The 23472-nt window shown below is 37.5% G+C and overlaps 1 protein-coding gene across 1 annotated transcript in view; it reads right to left on the reverse strand.

Annotated features, from left to right (window-relative positions):
* Nucleotides 1-9581, reverse strand: part of ABCB7 (ATP binding cassette subfamily B member 7) — a gene marked incomplete at its 5' end in the record, with an annotated part of 143400 nt that extends 133819 nt beyond the window's left edge. Inside the window, one exon of the mRNA XM_079910471.1 lies at nt 9414-9581. Coding sequence (XP_079766597.1) covers nt 9414-9581 — 168 coding nt within the window. The remainder of the gene's footprint in view (nt 1-9413) is intronic.
* Between the last annotated feature and the right edge of the window lie 13891 nt (nt 9582-23472).

The following is a 23472-nucleotide window of genomic DNA, read 5'->3' on the forward strand; positions in this document are numbered from 1 at the left end:
GATTAGAGACCTAAATGTAAGACTGGACACTATAAAACTCTTAGAGGAAAACATAGGAAGAACACTCTTTGACATTAATCACAGCAAGATCTTTTTTGATCCACATCCTAGAGTAATGGAAATAAAAACAAAAATAAACACATGAGACCTAATGAAACTTAAAAGCTTTTGTAAAGCAAAGGAAACTACAAACAAGACGAAAAGACAACCCTCAGAATGGGAAAAAATATTTGCAAACAAATCAGCGGACAAAGGATTAATCTCCAAAATGTATAAACAGTTCATGCAGCTCAAAATTATAAAAACAAACAACCCAATCAATAAATGGGCAGAAGACCTAAATATACATTTCTCCAAAGAGAACATACAGATGGCCAAGAAGCACATGAAAAGCTGCTCAACATCCCTAATTATTGGAGAAATGCAAATCTAAACTACAATGAGGTTATCACCTCACACCAGTTAGAATGGACATCATCAGAAAATCTACAAACAACAAATGCTGGAGAGGGTGTGGAGAAAAGGGAACCCGCTTGCACTATTGTTGACAATGTAAATTGATACAGCCACTATGATGAACAGTATGGAGGTTTCTTAAAAATCTAAAAATAGAATTACCATATGACCCAGCAATCCCACTACTGGGCATATACCCAGAGAAAACCATAATTCAAAAATGCACATGCACCCCAATGTTCACTGCAGCATTATTTACAATAGCCAGGCCATGGAAGCAACCTAAATGCCCATTGACAGAAGAATGGATAAAGAAGATGTGGTACATATATACAATGGAATATTACTCAGCCATAAAAAGGAACGAAATTGGGTCATTTGTAGAGACATGGATGAATCTAGAGACTCTCATCCAGAGTGAAGTAAGTCAGAAAAAGAAAAACAAATATTGCATATTAACGCATATATGTGGAACCTAGAGAAATGGTACAGATGAACCAGTCTGCAGGGCAGAAATTGAGACACAGATATAGAGAACAAACATATGGACACCAAGAGGGGAAAGCAGTGGTGGGTGGGGGTCGTGGTGTGATGAACTGGGAAATTGGGATTGACATGTATACGCTGATGTGTATAAAATGGATGACTAATAAGAACCTGCTGTATAAAAAAATAAAACTCAAAAATTCAACAAGGGCTTCCCTGGTGGCGCAGTGGTTGAGAGTCTGCAAGCCGATGCAGGGGACACGGGTTCGTGCCCCGGTCCAGGAGGATCCCACATGCCGCGGAGCGGCTGGTCCCGTGAGACATGGCCGCTGAGCCTGCGCGTCCAGAGCCTGTGCTCTGCAATGGGAGAGGCCACAACAGTGAGAGGCCCACATACCAAAAGAAAAAAGAAAAAAAAAATTCAACAAAAAAAAAAGAAATAAAGGAAGGTGTGATGACAATGTCACATCACAGGTATAGTATCAATAGGAATGTATTGATATGTATAGGAATTATAAAAAAAAGAACCAAATGGAAATCCTAGAGTTGAAAATTACAATAACTGAAATAAAATTAAGTAGAGGTGCTCAACAGTAGATGTGAACTGACAGAACAAAGAATTAATGAACTCATAGATGAGCAATAGAGGGCTTCCCTGGTGGTGCAGTGGTTGAGAGTCCGCCTGCTGATGCAGAGGACACGGGTTTGTGCCCCGGTCTGGGAGGATCCCACATGCCGCGGAGCAGCTGGGCCCGTGAGCCATGGCCACTGAGCCTGCCCGTCTGGAGCCTGTTCTCTGCAACGGTAGAGGCCACAACAGTGAGAGGCCTGCGTACCACAAAAAAAAAAAAAAAAAAAAAAATGATGAGCAATAGAAATCATGCAATATGAAGAACAGAGATTTAAAAACAGTGGAAAAAAATAAACAGATTCTCAGAGAAATGCAGGACATTATTAAGTGCACCAATATATGTATAATGACTGTACCAGAAAGAAAGGAGAGAGATAAAGGGGAAGAAAACCTACTCAATGAAATAATGGCTGAAAGCCTCCAAAGCTTATTAAAAAGAACAAAAATTTACCCATCCAGGAAGCTCAATAAATTCCAAACAGGAAACATGCAAAGAGATCCACAGACACATTATAGTAAAAATACTGAAAGCCAAAATCAAGGGGAAAATCTTGAAAGTAACAAGAGAAAAAAGACTCCTCACTAATAAGAGATCCTCAATAAAACTAACAGCTAATTCCTTAGCAGAAACAAGTATAGGCTGTAAGGCAGCAGGATACCATATTCAAAGGGCTCAAAGAAAAAACTGCCAAGGAAGAATCCTATATCCAGGAAAGCTGTTGTTCAAAAATAAAGGCAAAATAAAGACATTCCCAGACAAACAAAAATTGAGAGAATCTGTTACTAGCCGAACTACCTTACAAGAAATACTAATGTAAGTTCTTTAGCCTGACAGCAAGTGATCTCAGACTGTAATTCAAATCCACACACACAAAAAAACAAGAGCACAGGAAAAGGTAATTGTGTTATTATAAAAGACTGTATAAATGCATACTGTTCTACTTTCTTCTTTGTACTAATTTCAAAAGCAATTGTATAGGGCTTCCCTGGTGGCGCAGTGGTTGAGAGTCCGCCTGTCGATGCAGGGGACACGGGTTCGTGCCCCGGTCTGGGAGGATCCCACATGCCGCGGAGCAGCTGGGCCCGTGAGCCATGGCCGCTGAGCCTGCATGTCCGGAGCCTGTGCTCCGCAACGGGAGAGGCCACAACGGTGAGAGGCCCGCGTACCGCAAAAAAAAAAAAAAAAGCAATTGTATAAAATAATATTTATATAATGTATGATTAAGCCTATAACCTATAGAGATGCAGTATACTTGCCAATAACAGCACAAAGGAGATGGATGGGAGCACAGCTATATTGGGATAAGGAAATGACTCCAGATGGTAACTCAAACACAAGAGCACAAATGAAGAGAACCAGAAATGATAAATATGAAGGTTGTTATAAAAAAAGCCATAAATATTTACTTACCCTCCTTTCTTCTCTCAGCTTCTTTAAAAGTCATAAAATTATATAAAGTCATAATTATGACAATGTATTGTTAGGATTTTAACATTTATAGATGTAATGTCTATAAAAGTAAAACAACAAAGCAGGGTAAGGACCTAGAACTATGCAAAAGTAATGTTTCTATATCTCACTAGAATTAAGTTATAAAATGCTTAGAAGAAAAGGGTAAATCTTCATGACCTCAGATATGGCAATGGATTTTTAGCTATAACACCAAAAGTATGACCGACAAAAGAAAAAAAATAAGTAAATTTGACTTCAACAAAATGAAAAATTTTTGTGCTTCAAAGGACACTATCAAGAAAGAAAAAGACAACCCACAGAATGGGAGAAAATATTTGCAAATCATATATCTGATAAGGCACTTGAATCTAGAATAAAGACTCATATCTCAAAAATAAAAAGACCAATAATCTAATTAAAAATTGGGCAAAGGACCTGAACTGACATTTCTCCAAAGAATATATACAAATGGGCAATAAGCACATGGATAGATGCTCAACATCTTTAGTCATCAAGGAAATACAAATCAAAACCACAAGGATACATGACTTCACACCCACCAAGATGGCTAGACTAAAAAAAGTCAGATAACACCAATTAGCTAGGATATGGAGAAACTGGAACCCTGTACACTTCTAATACTAATGTAAAATGTTGTAGTCACTTTGAAAACCAGTCTGGCAGTTCCTTAAAGAACTAAACAGAATTACCATATGACACAACAATTCTACTCTTAGGTATACACCCAAGAGAAATGAAAACTTATGTTCATATAAAACTTGTACATGAATGTTTATAGCAGCATTATTCATAATAGCCAAAAGATGGAAATAACCTGAATGTCTATCAACTGATGAACATATAAAGATAATCTTTTACATCCATATCATTGAATATTATTCAGCCATAAAAAGGAATGAGGTATTTAATGCATGCCATAACATGCATGAACCTTGAAAACATAATGCTAAGTGAAAGAAGCCAGTCTCAAGACCAAATATTTTATGATTCCATTTATGTGAAATGTCCAGAATGGACAAATCTACAGAGATTGAACATAGATTAGTGGTTGCAAAGGCCTGGTGCAGGAGGGGGAAGGAGGGTGACAGCCAAAAGGGTAGCAGGTTTCTTTTTGAGGTAATGAAAATGTAAAACTGACTATGGTGATGGTGGTATATACCACTGAATATACTAAAATCCATTGAATATACTAAATCCACACTTTAAGTGGGTGACTGTATGATATGTGAATTAATCTCAAAAAAGATGTTTAAAAAAAAACAAATGAAAAAGTATATGATCAGCGTCATGATCAAGAGTCGAGGACTCGCTAAACATATATAAAAAGGCACTATGGAACAAGTATATGATGCCTCAGTTTCTATCATATAAATATTGATGAAATAAATCCAAAATTCTATAATTCAAAATTCATTAAGTCCTTTTAATATTAATTAGTGTAGTAGAGAGGCAATTGTATAATAATCATTACAATTTAGGTCTTATCATATGAAATCCTCCCATTTAAAGGAAAAACTATTTTTCTTAATAAACTCAAATTAATAATAATAAACTCAAAATGGATTAAAGACCTAAATGTAAGACCAGATACTATAAAACTCTTAGAGGAAAACATAGGCAGAACACTTTCTGACATAAATCGCAGCAAGATCTTTTGTGATCCACCTCCAAGAGTAATGAAAATAAAAACAAAAACAAATGGGACCTAATTAAACACAAAAGCTTTTGCACAGCAAAGGAAACCATAAACAAGACAAAAAGACAACCCAGAAAATGGGAGAAAACATTTGCCAACAATGTGAATGATAAGGGATTAATCTCCAAAATATACAAACAGCTCATACAGCTCAATATCAAAAAACCTAACAAACCAATCAAAAAATGGGTGGAAAATCCAAATAGACATTTCTCCAAAGAAGACATACAGATATCCAAGAGGCACATGAAAAGATGCTCAACATCACTAATTATTAGAGAAACGCAAATCAAAACTACACAGCATCACCTCACACCAGTCAGAATGGCCATCATCAAAAAATCTGCAAACAATAAATGCTGGAGAGGGTGTAGAGAATTGGAAACCCTCCCACACTGTTGGTGGGAATGTAAATTGGTATAGCCACTATGGAGAACAGTATGGAGGTTTCTCAAAAAACTAAAAATAGAATTACCATATGATCCAGCAATCCCACTCCTGGGAATATATCTGGAGAAAACCATAATTCGAAAGGATCCATGCACCCCAATGTTCATTGTGGCACTATTTACAATCGCCAGGACATGGAAGCAACCTAAATGTCCATCAACGGAGAAATGGATAAAGAGGATGTGGTACATATATACAATGGAATATTACTCAGCCAAAGAAAAGAACAAAATAATGCCATTTGCAGCAACATGGATGGACCTAGAGATTGTCATACTGAGTGAAGTAAGTCAGACATTGAAAGACAAATGTCATATGATATTGCTTATATGTGAAATCTAAAAAAATGGTACAAATGAACCTATTTACAAAATAGAAATAGACCCACAGACATAGAAAACAAACTTATGGTTACCAAAGGGGAAAGGGGGGGAAGGGATCAATTAGGAGGTTGGAATTAGCAATACACACTACTATATATAAAATAGATAACTAATAAGAACCTACTGTATAGCACAGGGAACTCTACTCTATACTCTGTAATGACCTATATGGGAACAGAATCTAAAAAAGAGTGGATATATGTATATGTATAACTGACTCACTTCGCTGTACAGCAGAAACTAACATAGCAGAAACTAACATAACATTGTAAATCAACTATACTCCAATAAAAATTAATTTAAGTAAATGAAAATATATGATCAGTGTCAGGATCAAGAGGCAAGGACTTGTTAAACATAGATAAAAAAGGCACTATGGATTAAGTATATGATGCCTCAGTTTCTACTGTATCAATATTAATGAAATAAATCCAAAATTCTATCATTCAAAATTCATAAGTCCTTTCAATATTAATTAGTGCAGTAGAGAGGCAACTATATAATAATCATTACAATTTATGTCTTATCATATGAAATCTTCCCATTTTAAGAAAAAACTGTTTTAGGTGTTTCCCTCTATGAATAGTGGTCTAGTAATTATTAGATAAGTATCTTTAGAATTCAACAAACATTCACTGTGTGATTAGGGTCTGTCACAGTCTTAATTACCCTTATATAAATATCTAACACACAGAAGGCAATAAACAAATACAAATGAATGGCCTTAATGGCTGTCATTTATCTATACTAGAACCTAGTCTCCTCATCTGCAAAATTAGAAGGGCTGGATATGATCTTTTCTTTTTTTTAAAAAAAATACTTTGTGGAGTACTTTACTTTTTTTTAATTTATTATTATTATTTTTTATTTTTGGCTGCTTTGGATCTTTCTTTCTGCACATGGGCTTTCTCTAGTTGCGGCGAGTGGGGCCTACTCTTCGTTGCAGTGTGCGAGCTTCTCACTGCGGTGGCTTCTCTTGTTGCGGAGCATGGGCTCTAGGCGGGCGGGCTTCAGTAGTTGTGGCATGCAGGCTTCAGTAGTTGTGGCTCGCGGGCTCTAGAGTGCAGGCTCAGTAGTTGTGGCACACGGGCTTAGTTGCTCCGTGGCATGTGGGGCCTTCCTGGACCAGGGATGGAATCCATGTCCCCAGCATTGGCAGGTAGATTCTCAACCACTGTGCCACCAGGAAAGTCCCTGATCTTTTCTAAAGTAGTAGTGTTCAATAGAAATTTCTGCAATGATGGAAATGTTCCACATCTATATGGCTATTCAGCTCTTAAAATGTGACTAACGCAACTGAGGAATTAAATTTTTAATTTAATGTAAATTTAAACAGTCACAGGAAGCTAGTGACTACCACATTGCACAGCATAGCTCTAGGGCAAAATCCTGTGTGAAAAACACATTTCACAATGCATTCCAGTAACCACATACGCATGGTAATGTATATATATGTATTTGTAAAACAATACTTCCCTTAATACATATAAAGCATTGATATTTTCTTTCCTATTCTACTAAATTTCATCTAAAACAAAGTGCTGATCCAACCCACTAACGTGATTTCATAACACTGCACTAAAGTTCCTTTCAGCTCTAAAATATGTTATAAATACTAATGATTGTCCTGAAAGTATGCATTCAATATTTATTTTGTAATCTTAACCACAAGTGACTAATTAATCTGAAAATCTGCCTCAGGTTGTACCAGGTTTTACTTTAAAAGCCTTATAATCATTCCTTAATCTCCCTGTTAATCAACATTTTTTAAAAAGAGGCAAGAGTTGCATGTCTTTAAGAAGTAGAAAACAAAGGTAACATCTTCTCCTTGTTTTTCATACTTCATAAATGGTAACCAAAGAAATGGCAGGATATATAGGAGAGAGTGAAGGAAATTGTGGGGACAGTGTTCATGTAAAGAGAGAAAGCTAACTTTTTATTGTCATCACCTCCTCTGAATCTCCTAATGACGTCTCCTTCCCCCTCATTCTTCGAGCCTGAAAGTCCTACAAATTTTATCTTTTTTTAAATTAATTTTTACTGGAGTATAGTTGCTTTACAATGTTGTTTTAGTTTCTACTGTACAGCAAAGTGAATCAGCTATACATATATCCCCTCTTTTTTGGATTTCCTTCAAATTTTATTTTAACTTCATCTGGCTTATTAGAGGACTAGAGAATAAGACTGGTTCCCAAGAGATCACATGTTACAATTTCAACTACAAAGTGCTTTTAAAAAACCTTAATAAAAGGATCTGGATTTGCTTCTCTACCCTAATCTGCCATCTCCTATCATGAAATCCTCACTAGTCTAAACTATAAGCAGTTCTACAGAAGTTTCATGCTCTCTCTTACCTGTGGGCCTTTGTATATGGCTATTCCCTCTTTAGCTAACTTCTAATTTTTCAGGTCTTGGTTTAGATATCAGTTACTCAAGTCAATTTTCTCCACCTCAAGATTAGTCTTGATGCCTCTCATGTATATTCTTCCAGTACTTTGTACCTTCCCCATCATTGCACTACTGTATTAATTGCCTGTTTACTTATCTATTTCCCCTACTAGATTTTAAACCCTTTAAGGACAGGGTGTATATTTTGTACTGTTCACTGATGTAAAGATGTTCAATAATTACTGAATGAACATATGGATATAATTCCTTCAGCATTCCACATGTCTAGTGTCATACTCCCTGCTTGGAATGTTCTCCCCAGTTCTACTGCCAGCATGAGATCCTCTCTATAATCTAGTTCTTAATTATCACTATTTCCTCTGGATGCCTACAGCCCTTATTATTCATACTATTCATCTGATATTTAATCTACTATGTTGTTTTTTAGTTATTCTTGTAATGCATAGGTCCAATCTCATTAACTAAATTGTCCAGCTTGAAGATATTACTGTGTTTCTCTAGCTACTCCATTACCTAGCATAGCACTATGTACATAGCAGACATTAAATATTTGTTGACAAAGAATCAAAATTTGAGAGGTTGTTTCTCATATGAAGCTGACAACACTTTAGCGATACAGATGAACAAGGGGTGCCAATTAAGCTTTTTGTCAATTATAGGCAATAAAAAGATATAGTGAAGTACGAATACAAATAACAATAAAACACTATTCTTAAGTGAGAGATAATAATGAACACAAGTATTAAGATGCACTGTAGCCATAGCTACATTCATTAAAGACAAGTAGCCTTATGGCTTCCAAAGTGACCTGTGTACACAAAAGAACACTGTTTTTCAGATCAAAGGATAATCGTGTTTACATATGAATTTAGGGCGGTCTATGTTTTGGAGACACAGATAATTACGGTTTGGGCCTATCAAGGAGCCCTGCCAGCAAGAAAGCTAACTGGTGCTAACTCAATTTGCCGCTTGTTAACAGGCAGCTTGTTATCTTCCAATGCCCTCCAAACTGCTACTTCCGACTGAGTAAAATCTTAACCATTGGCAAACTGGTTCCAAATTCCATTACTAACTTTGGAAAGTAGCCCAGTTCTCCTTGCATTTAGAAAAGTAAGCAGTATGGGAATGGTGTCTACCCTGCCTCTTATAAACTACGAGAAAAAACTGTAAATCCTGCGAGAGTCACCAGCGCTCCAGGTGCCCTCTGCCTGGAACCTTCCGTCCTGTTCCCATTTACTGTACCCCAAAGATTTTCTTCACCCCTTCCTCAAATTTCCAACCCTAACTTCCTTCACTTACTGCTGCTCCAAGTTAGCCCTGACCACCTTTCTTCTTTGTACTGGCTCTGACCTGAGGACATAAGGGCAACCTTTTCCCTATAGGTCCCCTTGTCCTTCACCCTACACTTCCAAGTGAACGGCATCTCACCTGGGAGATTCCAGCAGTTCCCGAGCCGCCGAGCTGACGTGACCTCCATTGCGGACCTGGGCCCCAGACAGAGACTAGGGGCCGGATCTGTATCACGGCGTGGCGACGCTTTTCGAAAGCAGCCGCCGCAGCTGCCCAGCCCCAAGAAGGTATCGCGAGCAGCGCCATCTTGAGCGAGGAAAGAGGACCCGAGAGCAGAGGATTGTGGGACGCTGGCGGTCCAAACTACTCACCCCGCCCCCCTCCCTGGAGGAGAGCGGAAACAGCTTCTCTCTGAAGATTCGGGTCCTTCAGCGCAACCGCTTTTTTTCTTCTAGGGCCGGTCTTTGAGTGTTTTTTTTACACAGCAGGGAGTAACGAAGTAACATTCTTTCTCTCTTTTCCTAGATTTGTCAGGTAAAACACAGGATGCACAGTTAAATTTGAATTTCAGATAAACAATGAATCATTTCTTAGTATAATTATGTCCCAAATATTGCATTTGCTAAATCTGGCAACCCTATCTTGTCAATCATTTCTCTCTTCTGCCGCCTCCAACTCAGTGCCAAAATCCACTCTCTCCATTTTCCCTTTGAATATTCTTATCACTCTCCTGTGTACTAACGCTTAGGGCAGATTAAACTACAGATATTGATTTCCCCGGGAAGAAGGCTTCATCTGTGAGATTCACTGCCTGTGAGAGTCACTTGCTGTGTTGTAAGTGCTTTCATTTGGCTGATTGTTCTTTTTCGCACAAACTTTGGAGCAGTTTTCCTTGGTCTTCTGCTCTTGGTAGAGTTTTAAACACACACACACACACCTTTACTCTGCTAATTTGCCTCTCTACCTCTTCCCTTTGGTTTCTGCAACATCTAATTATTGCAAAACAGCTGGATTCGCTGAAGGACGGTAAAATGAAAATGTATGCAGAGGAGTCCATGTTTAAAGACAGGTTTATATTCTTTTGTCACCACTATCATCCAACAAAATAATGTTGAAATATGTTTACAGTTATCTAGGAAACTACATTTCCAAGTGTAAATGTAACCTGAAGCCCTGGCGACAGTAATGCGTTTGCACTTTTCTATTCATTGCTGCGTTCTCAAACTTTCACACAAGACAGGCAAATAATTATTAACTCCTTATGTAGAGGCACCATGGACTAATGATAAATCTGATAAAGACAAAGGATATGCATGGCCCATGCAGGTAGCTTTACTTTGTTTCAGGATTCATATTACACCCCAGGTTTCCAGGGTAAGAGGATGCTTGAAAGGAATTATTTACAGAAGAATAAAGTTTCCAGTTGAAGGGAATTCCATGTGAAGGAAATGGCATTTTTAACAGCAAGAAGTCGAAAGAAAACATTTCCAGGTTCAGGAGTCTAGGGAGTGTATGGCAGAGAAGAGATGAGCCTGGGTGAGCAGAGGCCTGATGGTGAAGGGGCTTGTATTTCATTTTAAGAAGTTAATGCTTGATTCTGTACCAAGTGAATGGTTTTAATCAGGAAAGTAACATGATCAGATCTGTATGTTCATTAAACCACTCTGGCTTAAGTAGTAAGGTTGGACTGGAGGGAGTTCAGATTGGAGTCATGAATTTAATGCCATAGTCATAAAATAAAGGCCTGAACCTGGCAGTAGCAATGGCAGTAGATCAATTCCAGAGATATTATGGAGATAGGACTGACAGAACTTAGTGATTGATTGGATGTTTCTGGCTTATTATTGTCTAGTTGACAAATCAATAATGGCCTCTTTCATTAATGCCTACCTATATCATCATCAGTAAATATTTACTCAGCATCTATTCTGTGTTATCAACACTTTACACTAGAGAAACCCTAGACTCTACCAATGATTTCTATTAGGGCTGAGTATTGCCACTGAATCTTTCTACCCAGGTAAAGTATTGTCCAGTAATGCTCTAATTTGTTTTTAATGTAGGCACCTGGGAGTTCCCTGGCAGTCTAGTGGTTAGGGCTCCGTGCTTCCACTTCAGGGGGCACGGGTTCAATCCCTGGTTGGGGAATTAAGATCCCAAATGCTGCGCAGGGCAGACAAAAAAATTTTTTTTTAATGTAGGAACCTATACAATATATATTTTGTGAGAGACTGTCAGATATAATGCGACAAAATAATATCTTAAATTTTTATACTTTCGGAAACACTCACACACATTATCTTGCTGGATCTTAATCACAGCGTTTTGGGTGTATTCCTTGTTCCTAGTAGATAAAGAAGATCAGGGCCATGTGGTGACAGAGTCAGAACTAGAACCATGGTATTCTGGCTGCTATTCCACTGTTCTTTACACTAAAGATGTTACCTGCACTCAAATACAAGATTTAATTGAAAGTCTGTACCGGCCATATAGAATTATAAGATTTTAAATCAGGCAAGATCTCAGAATTCTGAAACATCTGACCCTACAGATGATTTCTCAGGAGTTTTGAAAAGTTTCATTAGAATCACCTACAGGCATTATTGGCATGGAACAACAGTTGTGAGGTCTTTGACGGGATTCAAAGCATTTTTACCAAAGTAGTCTCGTTGTAAGTCAACTCCTCTGATTAAGAAATGTGAATAACGTTGGAATAACAAAGTAGTTACTCTATGATGAGCTAAAATGAGTCGAACATGAGCCAAATAAGCCAAAGAAAATTTCCAGTGCACCCAGAAATACAACATGAAGCATAATGAGAGTTGTGTACTGGGGGAGAACTGAAGCAACAGGCCAAATTGGGCTGCAGCAACTTGACACATAAGTGTTGGAAATAAGTTAGAGAGACAGAGGAGCACACATAAAAGCCGCTATAAATAGCTGTTGCAGACACAGATCACATGACAATACTTTGTTTATGCAATAATTGTATCTATACTTGCCCAAGGGTACTTACCTATTAAGCAGCAGAGCCAGAACTCAAACCTAAGCCCTGACCCTAAAGTCTGTGCTGTCAACCTAAACTGTAATGCCTCCTCATGTATTTCTCAACAAGGCCCATAGAGTTTAAGGAGCATAGCAAAGCTGTTTTCATTCCCTAATACTGTGGGCAATCCTGTGTGTTGTAAAGCAGCAACCAAGCTTTTCTTGGCAAAGAATGATCTTGTGGAAATTTTCCTGTGACTGTGGGACTCCATGCAGATGGCACAATAAGAATCATTCTCTTTCTGAGAACTATGCATACCATTGCTCAGAAAGTAATCAAGTGGATCCCTTAGAAATGTTGCTAGATATACCATGATTTCAAGCTCCTTGAAAATCTAATTAGCTTGCTGTTTCATAGATCCATGGTTTTACTCTGATGTGAAGGAGCCAGTGAACTGTGAAAATATGTCTTCTCATCTGTGTGCCATGTAGGTCCATGATGAAGCTGTATGCAGCATGATGTTTTTAATCTTTCAGAGCTCACTTCAGTTTTCACCTTAAACTGTCCCTTAAAAGAGAGTGGTGATTTCAACAAGATGATCCAAAGGCCAGCAGAGTGGAGTGAGAAAATGAGAACAGAAAGATCAGAGAGGGTTATCTGGGAAATTATTTTAATGAGGCAGGTTACAAAGGGGTTAATAGGCTTGAGTATGACATCAATCTTTAGGTTGAGCCTGATGAAGATTCTTTTCAGACTACTGACGTAACATCTTTAAGATTCCTCTGGCTATAAAAACCCATGACTATGTGATTTCTTACTAAGCAGAAAATCATTACTTTCCTTATTTTGAGTGAGGCTTTCTAGCAAAATCGGATTTTTAGAAAGATCTATTATTATCTAGGCAACTGCAATAATTATTACAGAGTATTAATAATCATGGAGAAGGAAGGGAACACAGGTACATGGAGGCAGTACTGGATGGTATGATAAAAAAAAGGGTCTATATGACATTGTATTCACTTCCTGTTGTTACATAACAAATTAGCACAAACTTGGCAGCTTAAAACAACATACATTTATTATTTCACAATTTCTGTGGGTCAGGAATCTTGCTACAAATCAGCTGCATCTTCTGCTCAGAGCATTACCAAGATAAAATCAAGGAGTCAGTCAGGTCGGCAAACTCACCTGAGGTGTGGGATACCTCTTCCCAGCTCCCTGGTTGTTGGCAAAACTCACTTCCTTGCAGTTGTCAGACAGAATTCATTGTTTTATTGCTGGATGTTGGCTGGGAACTGCTCTCAGCTTCTAGAAGCATCCTCAGGTTCTTTCCAGGTGACCCCTTGATAGGCAATGAACTTGGTTTCTTCTTCAGGGCCAGCAAGAGAATCTCTTTAGCTTATGTTTAATTGAGATAAAATTGGTGTATAACATTGTATTAGTTTTAGGTGTACTACAAAATTATCTTATATACATAAATACTGAAAATGATTACCACACTAAGTTTACTTAGCATCCATCACCCAACATAGTTACTAATTCTTTTCTTGTGATGAGAACTTTTAAGATCTACTCCCTTTTCTCCACTGTATATTCTTGCCTCCTTTATCAAAGATAAGGTGACCATATGTGTGAGGGTTTATCTCTGGGCTTTCTATCCTGTTCCATTGATCTATATTTATGTTTTTGTGCCAGTACCATACTGTCTTGATTACTGTAGCTTTGTAGTATAGTCTGAAGTCAGGGAGCCTGATTCCTCCAGCTCCGTTTCCTTTCTCAACATTGCTTTGGCTATTGGGGGTCTTTCGTGTTTCCATACAAATTGTGATTTTTTGTTCTAGTTCTGTGAAAAATGCCAGTGGTAGTTTGTTAGGGATTGCATTGAATCTGTAGATTGCTTTGGATAGTAGAGTCATTTTCACAATGTTGATTCTGCCAATCCAAGAACATGGTATATCTCTCCATCTATTTGTATCATCTTTAATTTCTTTCATCAGTGTCTTATAATTTTCTGCATACAGGTCTTTTGTCTCCGTAGGTAGGTTTATTCCTAGGTATTTTATTCTTTTTGTTGCAGTGGTAAATGGGAGTGTTCTCTTAATTTCACTTTCAGATTTTTCATCATTAGTGTATAGGAATGCCAGAGATTTCTGTGCATTAATTTTGTATCCTGCTACTTTACCAAATTCATTGATTAGCTCTAGTAGTTTTCTGGTAGCATCTTTAGGATTCTCTATGTATAGTATCATGTCATCTGCAAACAGTGACAGCTTTACTTCTTTTCTGATTTGGATTCCTTTTATTTCTTTTTCTTCTCTTATTGCTGTGACTAAAACTTCCAAAACTATGTTGAATAATACTGGTGAAAGTGGGGAAGCTTGTCTTGTTCCTGATCTTAGTGGAAATGGTTTTAGTTTTTCACCATTGAGAACGATGTTGGCTGTGGGTTTGTCGTATATGGCCTTTATTATGTTGATATAAGTTCCCTCTATGCCTACTTTCTGGAGGGTTTTTATCATCAATGGGTGTTGAATTTTGTCGAAAGCTTTCTCTGCATCTATTGAGATGATCACATGGTTTTTCTCCTTCAGTTTGTTAATATGGTGTATCACGTTGATTGATTTGCATATACTGAAGAATCCTTGCATTCCTGGAATAAACCCCACTTGATCATGGTGTATGATCCTTTTTTTTTTTAACATCTTTATTGGAGTATAATTGCTTTACAATGGTATGTTAGTTTCAGCTTCACAACAAAATGAATCAGTTATATATATGCATATGTTCCCATATCTCTTCCCGCTTGCATCTCCCTCCCTCCCCCCCTCCCTATCCCACACCTTTAGGTGGTCACAAAGCACCAAGCTGATCTCCCTGTGCTATGCGGCTGCTTCCCACTAGCTATCTACCTTACGTTTGGTAGTGTATATATGTCCATGCCTCTCTCTCGCTTTGTCACCGTTTACCCTTCCCCCTCCCCATAGCCTCAAGTCCATTCTCTAGTAAGTCTGTGTCTTTATTCCTGTTTCACCCCTAGGTTTTTCATGACATTTTTTTTCTTAAATTCCATATATATGTGTTAGCATACGGTATTTGTCTCTCTTTTTCTGACTTACTTCACTCTGTATGACAGACTCTAGGTCCAACCACCTCATTACAAATAGCTCAATTTCGTTTCTTTTTATGGCTGAGTAATATTCCATTGTATATATGTGCCACATCTTCTTTATCCATTCATCCAATGATGGACACTTAGGTTGTTTCCATCTCTGGACTATTGTAAATAGAACTGCAATGAACATTTTGGTACATGACTCTTTTTGAATTCTGGTTTTCTCAGGGTATATGCCCAGTAGTGGGATTGCTGAGTATGATCCTTTTAATGTGCTGTTGGATTCTGTTTGCCAGTATTTTGTTGAGGATTTTTGCATCTATGTTTATCAGTGATTGCCAACAAACACATGAAAGAATGCTCAACATCATTAATCATTAGAGAATTGCAAATCAAAACTACAATGAGATATCATCTCACACTGGTCAGAATGGTCATTATAAAAAAAACTACAAATAATAAATGCTGGAGAGGGTGTGGAGAAAATGGAATCCTCCTGCACTGTTGGTGGGAATGTAAATTGATACAGCCACTATGGCAAACAGTATGGAGGTTCCTTTAAAACTAAAAATAGAACTACCATACTACCCAGCAATCCCACTACTGGGCATATACCCTGAGAAAACCATAATTCAAAAAGAGTCATGTACCACAATGTTCATTGCAGCTCTATATACAATAGTCAGGACATGGAAGCAACATAAGTGTCCATCAACAGGTGAATGGATACAGAAGATGTGGCACATACATACAATGGAATATTACTCAGCTATAAAAAGAAATGAAATTGAGTTATCTGTAGTGAGGTGGATGGACCTAGAGTCTGTCATACAGACTGAATTAAGTCAGAAAGAGGAAAACAAATACCATATGCTAACCCATATGTATGGAATCTAAGAAAAAAAATGGTCATGAAGAACCTAGGGGCAGGACCGGAATAAAGACACAGACCTACTAGAGAATGGACTTGAGGAAATGGGGAGGTGGAAGGGTAAGCTGGGACAAAGCAAGAGAGTGGCATGGACATATATACACTACCAAACGTGAAATAGATAGCTAGTGAGAAGCAGCCGCATAGCACAGGGAGATCAGCTCGGTGTTCTGTGACCACCTAGAGGGGTGGGATAGTGAGAGTGGGAGGGAGGGAGATGCAAGAGGGAAGAGATATGGGGATATATGTATATGTATAACTGATTCACTTTGTTATAAAGCAGAAACTAACACACCATTGTAAAGCAATTATACTCCAATAAGGATGTAAAAAAAAAAAAAGATCTACTCTCTTAGTAACTTTCAAATAAATATCCAACACTGTATAGTTAACTATAGTCACCATGCTGTATATTACATCCCCAGGACTAATTTATCTTATAACTGGAAATTTGTACCATTTGGCCACCATTTTACTTTGACTCTTTCTTTCAGGAAAGACCTGAATCCCCTTTTAAAGGACTTGCCTGATTATGTGAGGCCCAGTCTGAATAATCTCCCTTTTAATTAACTTAAAGTCAACTGATTAGGGACCTTAACTACATCTGCAAATTCCTTCACCTTTGCCATATAACATAACCAAATCAAGAGAGTGGCAGCCCATCATATTCACCAATTCTTCCCATACTCAATGGGAAGGGGTTATACAGGACATGTACACTAGGGGCAAGAATCTTGGGGGCCATCTTTAAACTTTGCCTATGATGAAAAACTGAGGTTCAATATCAAGTTGTAAATGAACACATATGTCCGCACAAAAACATATAGATGAATATTCATAGCAACATTAATCATAATAGCCAAAAACTGAAAACAACTCAACTGCTCATCAACTAGTGGCTGGATAAACAAAGTGTGATATATCCACACAATGGAATATTATTTGACAATACAAAGTATTGATATGTTAGAACATGGATAGACCTTGAAAATATTATGCTAATTGAAAATATTCAAAACACCACATATTGTATGGCTCTATTTATATGACATTCCCAGAATAAGCACATCTACAGAGACAGAATGTAGACTAGTGGTTGCCTAAGTCTTTGGGGTTTAGGGGTAAGTGCTGGAGTGGCTTCTAATGGGTATGGGTTTTTTGTTCTGGGATGATAAAATGTTCTAAAATTGATTGTGGTGATGGTTGCACAACTCTATGAATAAACTAAAAGCTATTGAATTATATTACTGATAAAGGTGAATTAGATGGTATTTGAATTATATCTCAATAAATCTGTTAATAAAAGATCAAGTTGTACTACTTGATAACTTCTTTGAAATTCAGGAATTTAAACCCAGTTTTCTCATCCTTCAGTGGATGTAACACTTACTTTACAAGGTTGCTGTGAGGATCAAATGATGTAATTATGGGGAATTGTTTTGTAATTTGCAAAATGCTATACAATTTTTAAAAATCATTATTATGTAGTCTGTAACTCTGCAATCAAGGCAAATCAAGTTAATTTTTTTTTCTGTCTGTCTTCATAATAGCACTCAATATAATAATTCTTATAGCTGGGTCTCAATTCTATATTTCCAGAGCTAAATCCTTCTTGCCGTCGTATGTACATTTCCTTTTACTCTTAACAGTAATGGAGAACAGTTGCTCAATACTATCTCTCCTTTCATCTACTTGAAGTCTTTTATTTAAAATTCCTCAATCTTCTCACCCGTACCAGTAAGCTAATTCAGTTTCAAAGCTAAATAGGCACAATTTCTTTAACATTTACTCATGAATCCTCACAAATTAAAATAACATTGCCCCTCTTCTGATCCTTTTATATGTAGGAGATAAATAAGGGCTGCAGGCTTAAAGGTAAGATCTGCCTTGAGGTCTATCTACAACAAATGATGTTTAAAGCAAACGTCATGGAAAGGATAAGAGAACAGGGACTGGAGGCAACACTTTATTTGGTTGAAACTAAGATGAATCCAGAGATTACAATTCTCTGGCTTGAAGTAGCAGATGAAATCACAGAGGGAAAAGTTGACAGGCATGTCAATGACATGTTAAAATGCTTGCAGTATAATGCTAAAGGGAAAGGCTAAATTTTAAAAAATAGTAGATGTAGTATATTCATGTAGAGAAGAGTTGAAAAGTGGAAACGGCTAGTTGGTCAATTTTTTGATTAGTCAAATTTTTTTAAGTTTTCTAATATTGTTTTCTGCTTTCAAATAATAAATATAATGTAAAATAAGGAAGTATCCTCATATCATGGAGAGTTCCTAAAATATAAGTCATTCTATAGTGTGATTCTGGAGACAGATTATTAGTAAGATCAAAGTGAAAAATTATCAACTGAGCCCATAACCAATAAAAGACATGTTAAATTTAGCATTTAAACAGGATACAAAGCACACTGTAAAGTCATCTAAACTTCAACTGCATTCCCAGTGGACATGAGGCAAATTCATAAAAATGGTGCAGGGAGGGCAAGCATAATGAGATTTTCTTAGAAATTTTGAAAGATCATATCAAAAGAGAACTTTCAAATCATTATCCTAATGTCCCATCACTTGTGACACCAAATACAAGGTTTAAGAAAGTATCATAAATCATTACAGAGAACTTACCAAGTCTTAACTTACCTGAGGAATCTGAATTTTTGCCTTGTCCATGATTATTTAAAAATAATAATATTATTATCTTCTGCTACCATAACAAAATTAAACAACTTATATATCTATGATTATTCAAAAATAATAAAATTATGAGCTTCTGCTGCTATGATTAAAAATGAAAAATACTAAATGGACATATTTACAGAATATGTCCACCTGAGTTTATTTTACCTTCACAACAACTAAGAAGAATTTGAGCTCATAGATGAGCTGACTTACCCAAACACAGCTGCTGCAGAACTTGCACCCAAGTGCTCTAATTTACAAATCTATTTTGAGTAAATGGTGAGTCAAATTCAGGAAATTCATTAAGGAAATAATAGTAAAGGTCAATGAAACCAAAGGGAACTGGGAAGAGGAATCAGAATTTCAGCAGTTTGTGGAATTCAAACTAAGGTACTGAATGCATTTCACTAGTCTCAGGTCATTTGTAGTCTGGTACATTAATTATACCCAGTAGCTTCATTCTTGCTTTCCATTAGAACTAATACCAATAATTTTTATGCCTATTAATATGCATGGCAACTCTAGATAATTAAGTATATATTAATGAGAAGTTTTAAGATAACATGATGTCCTATTTAGAGGCTGGGGAAATTTTAATAAGAGAAAAAACTATCCCCCATTCCCCAATTCCCAACCTTACTCATCTCAGTGTAGTAAATCATGAAATTATGCCAGTTCTTCCTGCATGATGCCTCTAATTTCAGGTTAGGGTAATATCAGTGGTTTTGAAACTGAGCAGGACTCTGCAGGGCATTCCCAGGGACAGAGCCTGCTCCCAACACCAGCCCCCACCCTGTGTCCCCTGCCTCTTGTTTGAAGAAAAGCTTTAGCCTCCTAGGCTTTCCTCAAGTTCCAAGGAGCAAATTTAATCAGAGAAGTGAGAAAATGCAGAAACAAAGGAGAAGAGTCAAGCAAGACAAAATAATAATAGTTTAGCCATGAAACACAGTCAAGGACCTTTAGTTCCTCCTCAAGGGCTGTAGATAATATCCTGAGCCATAATCTTGAATTGTTTTGCAGACACTAAAACCCCCACCAAAAAAAAAAAAAAAACCCACCAGGTGGAAGAAGTTAACTGCATGCTGACCACAAGTACATAGACCCCAGACTGGATAGAATTGGAAGGTTGATGATGTTAACTCCCAAAACACCACCCTGTTAACTCACCACCAAACAATCAGAAGGATGTACATGAGCTGATCATGCACCCCATAACCCTCTCCCTCACACTGTCTTTAAAAACCCTTCCCTGAAATCCATTGGGGAGTTTGGGTCTTCTGAGCATGAGCTGCCCATTTTCCTTGCTTGGCCCAACATTGGGCACCTTGCAATAAATGCTGTACTTTCCTTCACCACAGCCTGGTGTTAGTACATTGGCTTTGCTGATGTCTGATAAGCAAATCCAAGTTTGGTTCAGAAACAGTTTCTTAGTCTCAAAAATTCCTTCCATGATTACTTCCCTCCATTTAATGGTTCCTGTACATTACTGATGGATTAATCTTACTTTTTAAACCTTATTTTCCTGATCAGTAGCTCACAGTATTGCTCACTACTAAATTCAAATTATTCAAAATGACACTCATAGTATTTCTTTAACTGGCCCTACTTTAATCTTATTTCTGTTTCCCTACTCCCCTTCCAAGGTCTCAGTTCCAATCAGTTGAACTTTCAACACAGATTCCATTTGCTATAATGACTTAGAAAGAAAAAATTGTTCTAATTATCAATACTTCCATTGTCAAGTATATATCATGTAATGTTTCTGAGCAATACATAGAGAAATAGACTCAACTGGCTAAGAAATGAAAGATAGCTCTTCCTTTTTCAAATTCTAAGTCAATGCTGTCAACTGACAAATTCTAAGTCAATACACAGTCAAATCTTGTGCATGTGAAGCCATCACAAAATGTAGTGATTTATAGAAGCAAATTCTAAGAAGCCTGCATATTTAAAGGGGAAAACTAAAGTTTTAAAGTTGTTTCCTTCCCTCTTACACTGTTGGTAGGAATGTAAATTGGTACAACCACTATGCAGAATACTATGGAGGTTCCTTAAAAACCTAAATAATTGAACTGCCATATGATCCAGCAATCCCACTCCAGGCATATATCTGGAGAAAATCATAATTTGAAAAGATACATGCACCCCAGCGTTCATTGCAGCACTATTTACAATAGCCAAGACATGGAAGCAACCTAAATGTCCATCGACAGAGGAATGGATAAAGAAGATATGGTACATATGTACAATGGAATATTACTCAAACATAAAAATGAATGAAATAATGCCATTTGTAGCAACATGGATGGACTCATGTCAAGGAGAAATTTTTCCTATGATTTCTTCTAGGAGTTTCATGGCTTCAGGTTTTGGGTCCTCGGTTCTGTTCCATTGGTCTATATGTCTAGGTTTTATGCCATTACCATACTGTTTTATTTACTATAGCTTCATAGGATAGCCTGAAATCAGAAGTGTGATGCTTCCTGCTTTGGTCTTCTTCCTCAGCATTTCTTTGGCTACCTGGGGTCCTTTATGGTTCCATATAAATTCTTGGAAAGTTTTTCTATTTCTGTAAAAAATGCCACTGGACACTTGATAGGGATTGCATTGAATCTACAGATGGCTTCTGGTAGTATTGACATTTTAACAATATTAATTCTTCTAATCCTTGAACTTGGTATACTTTTCCATTTATTTATGTCTTCTTGGATTTCTTTCATTAATGTCTTGTAGTTTTGAGAGTAGACATCTTTCACCTCTTTGGTTAAATTTATTCCTAAGTATTTTATTGTTTTTCATGCTATTGTAAATTGAATCTCTTTCATTTCTTTTTCAGAAAATTCATTGCTAGTGTATAGAAACACTAATGATTTTTTTTCTTTATTAGTCTGTAATTCTTTTTTTGTAGTATCTTTGTCTGGTTTTGGTATCAGGGTGATGCTGGCCTCATAGAATGAGTTTGGGAGTGTTCCTTCCTCTGCAAATTTTTGGAAGAGTTTGAGAATGATGGGTGTTAGCTCTTCTCTAAAGGTTTGATAGAATTCACCTGTGAAGCCATCTGGTCCTGGACTTTTGTTTGCTGGAAGTTTTTTTTTTTTTTGTGGTACGCAGGCCTCTCACCGCTGTGGCCTCTCCCGCTGTGGAGCACAGGCTCCAGATGCGCAGGCCCAGCAGCCATGGCTCATGGGCCCAGCCACTCCATGGCACGCGGGATCCTCCTGGACCGGGATACAAACCCACGACCCCTCCATCAGCAGGCAAACCCTCAACCGCTGCGCCACCAGGGAAGCCCAGCCCAATTCTTTTTTTTCTTTGCGGTATGCTGGCCTCTCACTGTTGTGGCCTCTCCCGTTGCGGAGCACAGGCCCCGGACGCGCAGGCTCAGCGGCCATGGCTCACGGGCCTAGCTGCTCCACGGCATGTGGGATCTTCCTGGACTGGGGCACGAACCCGTGTCTCCTGCATCAGCAGGCGGACTCTCAACCACTGCACCACCAGGGAAGCCCTGCTGGAAGATTTTTAATCACAGTTTCAATTTCAGTGCTTGTGATTGGTCTGTTCATGTCTTCTAATTCTTCCTGCTTCAGTCTTGGAAGGTTATACCTTTCTAAGAATTTGTCCAATTTTTCCAGGTTGTCCATTTTATTGGCAGAGAGTTGCTTGTAGTAGTCTCTTAGGGTGCTTTGTATTTCTGTGGTGTCTGTTGTAACTTCTCCTTTTTCATTTCCAATTTTATTGATTTGAGTCCTCTCCCTCTTTTTCTTGATGAGTCTGGCTAATGGTTTATCAATTTTGTTTATCTTCTCATAGAACCAGCTTTTAGTTTTATTGATCTTTGCTTTTGTTTTCTTTGTTTCTATTTCATTTATTTCTGCTCTGATTTTTATGATTTCTGTCCTTCTGCTAACTTTGGGTTTTGTTTGTTCTTCTTTCTCCAGTTCCTTTAGGTGTAAGGTTAGATGATTTATTTGAGATTTTTCTTGTTTCTTGAGGTAGGCTTGTATTGCTATAAACTTCCCTCTTAGAACTGCTTTTGCTGCATCCCATAGGTATTGGATTGTTGTGTTTTCTTTGCCATTTGTCTCTAGATATTTTTTGATTTCCTCTTTGATTTCTTCACTGATCTCTTGGTTATTTAGTAACGTATTGTTTAGCCTCCATGTGTTTGTGTTTTTTACATTTTTTCCCTGTAATTGATTTCTAATCTCATAGCATTGTGGTCGGGAACGATGCTTGATCTGATTTCAATTTTCTTAAATTTACTGAGGCTTGATTTGTGACCCAAGATGTGATCTATCCTGGAGAATGTTCCATACACACTTGAGAAGAAAGTGTAATCTGCCGTTTTTGGATGGAATGTTCTACAAATATCAATTAAATCTATCTGGTCTATTGTGTCCTTTAAAGCTTGTGTTTCCTTATTAATTTTCTGTTTGGATAATCTGTCCATTGGTGTAATGAGGTGTTAAAGTTCCCCACTA

The sequence above is a fragment of the Stenella coeruleoalba genome (assembly GCF_951394435.1).
Source record: "Stenella coeruleoalba genome assembly, chromosome: X".
NCBI lineage: Eukaryota > Metazoa > Chordata > Mammalia > Artiodactyla > Delphinidae > Stenella > Stenella coeruleoalba.